The sequence below is a fragment of the Dendroctonus ponderosae genome, unplaced genomic scaffold (genome assembly GCF_020466585.1).
Source record: "Dendroctonus ponderosae isolate FM_Combo_2020 unplaced genomic scaffold, Dpon_F_20191213v2 Dpon_F_20191213_7, whole genome shotgun sequence".
Taxonomy (NCBI): domain Eukaryota; kingdom Metazoa; phylum Arthropoda; class Insecta; order Coleoptera; family Curculionidae; genus Dendroctonus; species Dendroctonus ponderosae.
In genome coordinates this window covers 3959340-3961778 of record NW_026018916.1, presented here as the reverse complement: position 1 = coordinate 3961778, position 2439 = coordinate 3959340, and the positions used below count along the sequence as shown (strand labels likewise).

General features: G+C 42.1%; 1 protein-coding gene across 2 annotated transcripts; it reads left to right on the top strand.

Annotated features, from left to right (window-relative positions):
- The first annotated feature begins 888 nt into the window (after positions 1–888).
- Positions 889–2433, top strand: LOC125502402 (sideroflexin-1-3-like). Of its 2 annotated transcripts, none has more exons than XM_048668535.1 (4): positions 889–1203; positions 1726–1932; positions 1984–2110; positions 2256–2433. In XM_048668535.1, exons 2-4 carry the CDS (start codon positions 1742–1744, stop codon positions 2403–2405), a joined length of 468 nt encoding a protein of 155 aa, XP_048524492.1. In that variant the 5' UTR covers positions 889–1203; positions 1726–1741; the 3' UTR covers positions 2406–2433. The 2 variants fall into 2 exon arrangements, with proteins under 2 accessions (XP_048524492.1, XP_048524491.1); XM_048668534.1 differs by having other exon boundaries at positions 890–1203; positions 1665–1932.
- The last annotated feature ends 6 nt before the right edge of the window (positions 2434–2439 follow it).

The window sequence follows — 2439 nt, the reverse complement described above, 5'->3', positions numbered from 1 at the left end:
CCTTACCTATTAAGGGAGGGTTGTTGTAGATGCGCAGCAAGTTTCTTCCTAAACTATCCGGCGGCTCTTCAACGATTTTGATGGAATTCTGGATCTGCTCCAATGGAAACTCTGAACTATCACTACTGGTGAGGAAGAGCCGGAAGTTTTCGCAAGTATTTTCAAAATCCATGCTCTTCAGCAGTTGGTCCAGCTGAAACAGCCACTCGCCCGTATAGTGGCAGTTCTGCAGAAGAATCCAAGAACCAGATTTCCGGCCTTGTTCGATCAGTTCTTCGGTGTTTAAGCAGTTTGATTCGCTCAGGCTCAAGTGATGGAAATTTTGCAACTCTCCTTAATCAAGGCGAACTTTGGCACGATTTTTAGCACTTCCAGGCCGGGGGTTGGGATGAACATCGGCAGCAAGTTGGAGAATTCATCATTACTCAATCGTCGGTGCTTTTAGTCCCGTTTTGATCAACCACGGATAAGCGTCTTTTGCCTGCAGAGAAATACGCCATTGGAGCACCAAAACATCAAGTGGAAGCTCTCGATGCGAATTACCTTGTTATAGTAAAGCATCCCAAATATCGCCATAAACATTCCCAGCACATTCATGGAAGTTGCGGGGTTACCAAAAATAAAAAGGGACAGCAATCACAAATATTCGTTTGCTGCAATTGGCTACAGCGTACGTGAGGGGCGTAACCAAGTGAAGAACACTACAGCTTATGATGATCTGAAGGAAATTCAACACCCTATCCAGGACAATCAAACTGTAAAAAAATTGCTTCTTTCTGCACAAAATTGCCATTTTTTATATTTTTGCCTGGAACACAGGCAAACCTGAGTTAGCCCCCAAATGAATAAAACTTGGATCAATGATCCAGATCAAGCGCCCTGTTAAAACAGGTCAGTTTCGCATTCTGCCGCAATCCAGAAACCCCGCCAGCAAGAATACTCTAAAAAATAACCGACAGTTCAGCTTCAGCTGGAAACCTTAAGATAAACATGCGATAATAACAATCTGTGCATATTTTACCAAATAAAGTCGCACAATTAAGCAACGAGGTCAAAGGGCTAAAAATTACGCCAATCTGGCATCATTCAAGTGATGTTTATGGGGCAAAATTAAGTAGTATCAAACAATAAGTGTAATAAGTAATAATAAGTAATAATAACAAAACACACAAGTGTAGTGTTGGTCAGGGGCTCCAGTGTCAGGTAAAGAACCAGCTTGTTTTTGTGGAAATTGCATACATTTAATGGTGTGTGGAATCTCCAAAATGCGCCAAATATTCTGTTAGCTTATCTCCAGCTGGAAGCATTCAAGGTGTCTCAACATTTGCGTCTCCTGAGTTAACAACAGTTTTCTCGTACTGATCATTTTCTTGCAATGTACCTACTGCCGAATTTATGAATATTTGGAGATCTAGTTTCTGAATGTTCAGAAATTACGCGCAAAAAACCTAAAGAGAATCACATGCGACGCACTTTCGATAAAATTGTTCAAAGTTCGTCTCTTTGCTGCATAATCAACATTGCCCTAAGACCTTGCAAAACATATTCATCTCTAAAGGAAACCCCATTCATTGTCCTAAAGATTCTGACCGAATAGATTCTTGATTATGTAAAGACATTCACTAGAAAAATGCATAAAGCATCAAGGCATTTTTCCGTTGTAGGTCAGTTATCGGCGCCAAAATATTACTATATGCTGTAGCATTTTCTCCAAACAAACTTCAGGTATTTGCGGGCGAAAATGTGCGAAAGCAAATTGCAATCGGACTGCGCTTGTGTGACCAGCAAAAAAATCAACTTGGATGAGCCGCGCTATGATCAAGAGTTCTATTTGGGGCGGGCAAAGCACTTCTTCCAAACCACCAATCCCCGCAACTTGTTCGTGAGCAGTCGAAAACTCGACGAAGCCAAATGCTTGATTCAATCATACAAGTAATCCAGAAAATGCAATTTTTTGCCCTTCAAATCACCCAACTGTTCCAGATGCGGCGAAAAGTTGCCAAGTGGAACCGGTGAAGAGGATTTGTGGCGCGCCAAAATCCTTTACGACTCTGCCTTTCATCCCGACACTGGAGAAAAGATGGTGTTGCTGGGACGAATGTCTGCTAAAGTGCGTAGATAACTTTATGAACGGAACGGTGAATTCTCTGGTTTCACTCTTAAGTGTTGAAGAGCGCAATTTGAAAATTAACCACTAATACGCTCTTGCACTTGTCAATGAGTAGAATCTTATAGCGTTATTGAATGGATTTCAGGTTCCAATGCATATACTCATAACAGGCGGAATGATCACATTCTACAAAACAGCGCCAGCAGTGGTTTTCTGGCAATGGCTCAACCAGTCCTTCAACGCCCTGGTCAATTACACTAACAGAAGTGGCGACATCGTCCAAACAGACAAGTAGGCACACCGTCCTCTCCCATCGCCTGCAGACTAAA

Excerpts from the sequence above, each read along its gene's own strand:
- LOC125502402 (XM_048668535.1), top strand. The coding sequence starts at position 1,742 with ATGTGCGAAAGCAAATTGCAATCGGACTGCGCTTGTGTGACCAGCAAA. Across the intron at positions 1,933-1,983 it reads TGCTTGATTCAATCATACAA|ATGCGGCGAAAAGTTGCCAA; the intron begins GTAATCCAGAAA and ends CAACTGTTCCAG. Across the intron at positions 2,111-2,255 it reads TGGGACGAATGTCTGCTAAA|GTTCCAATGCATATACTCAT; the intron begins GTGCGTAGATAA and ends AATGGATTTCAG.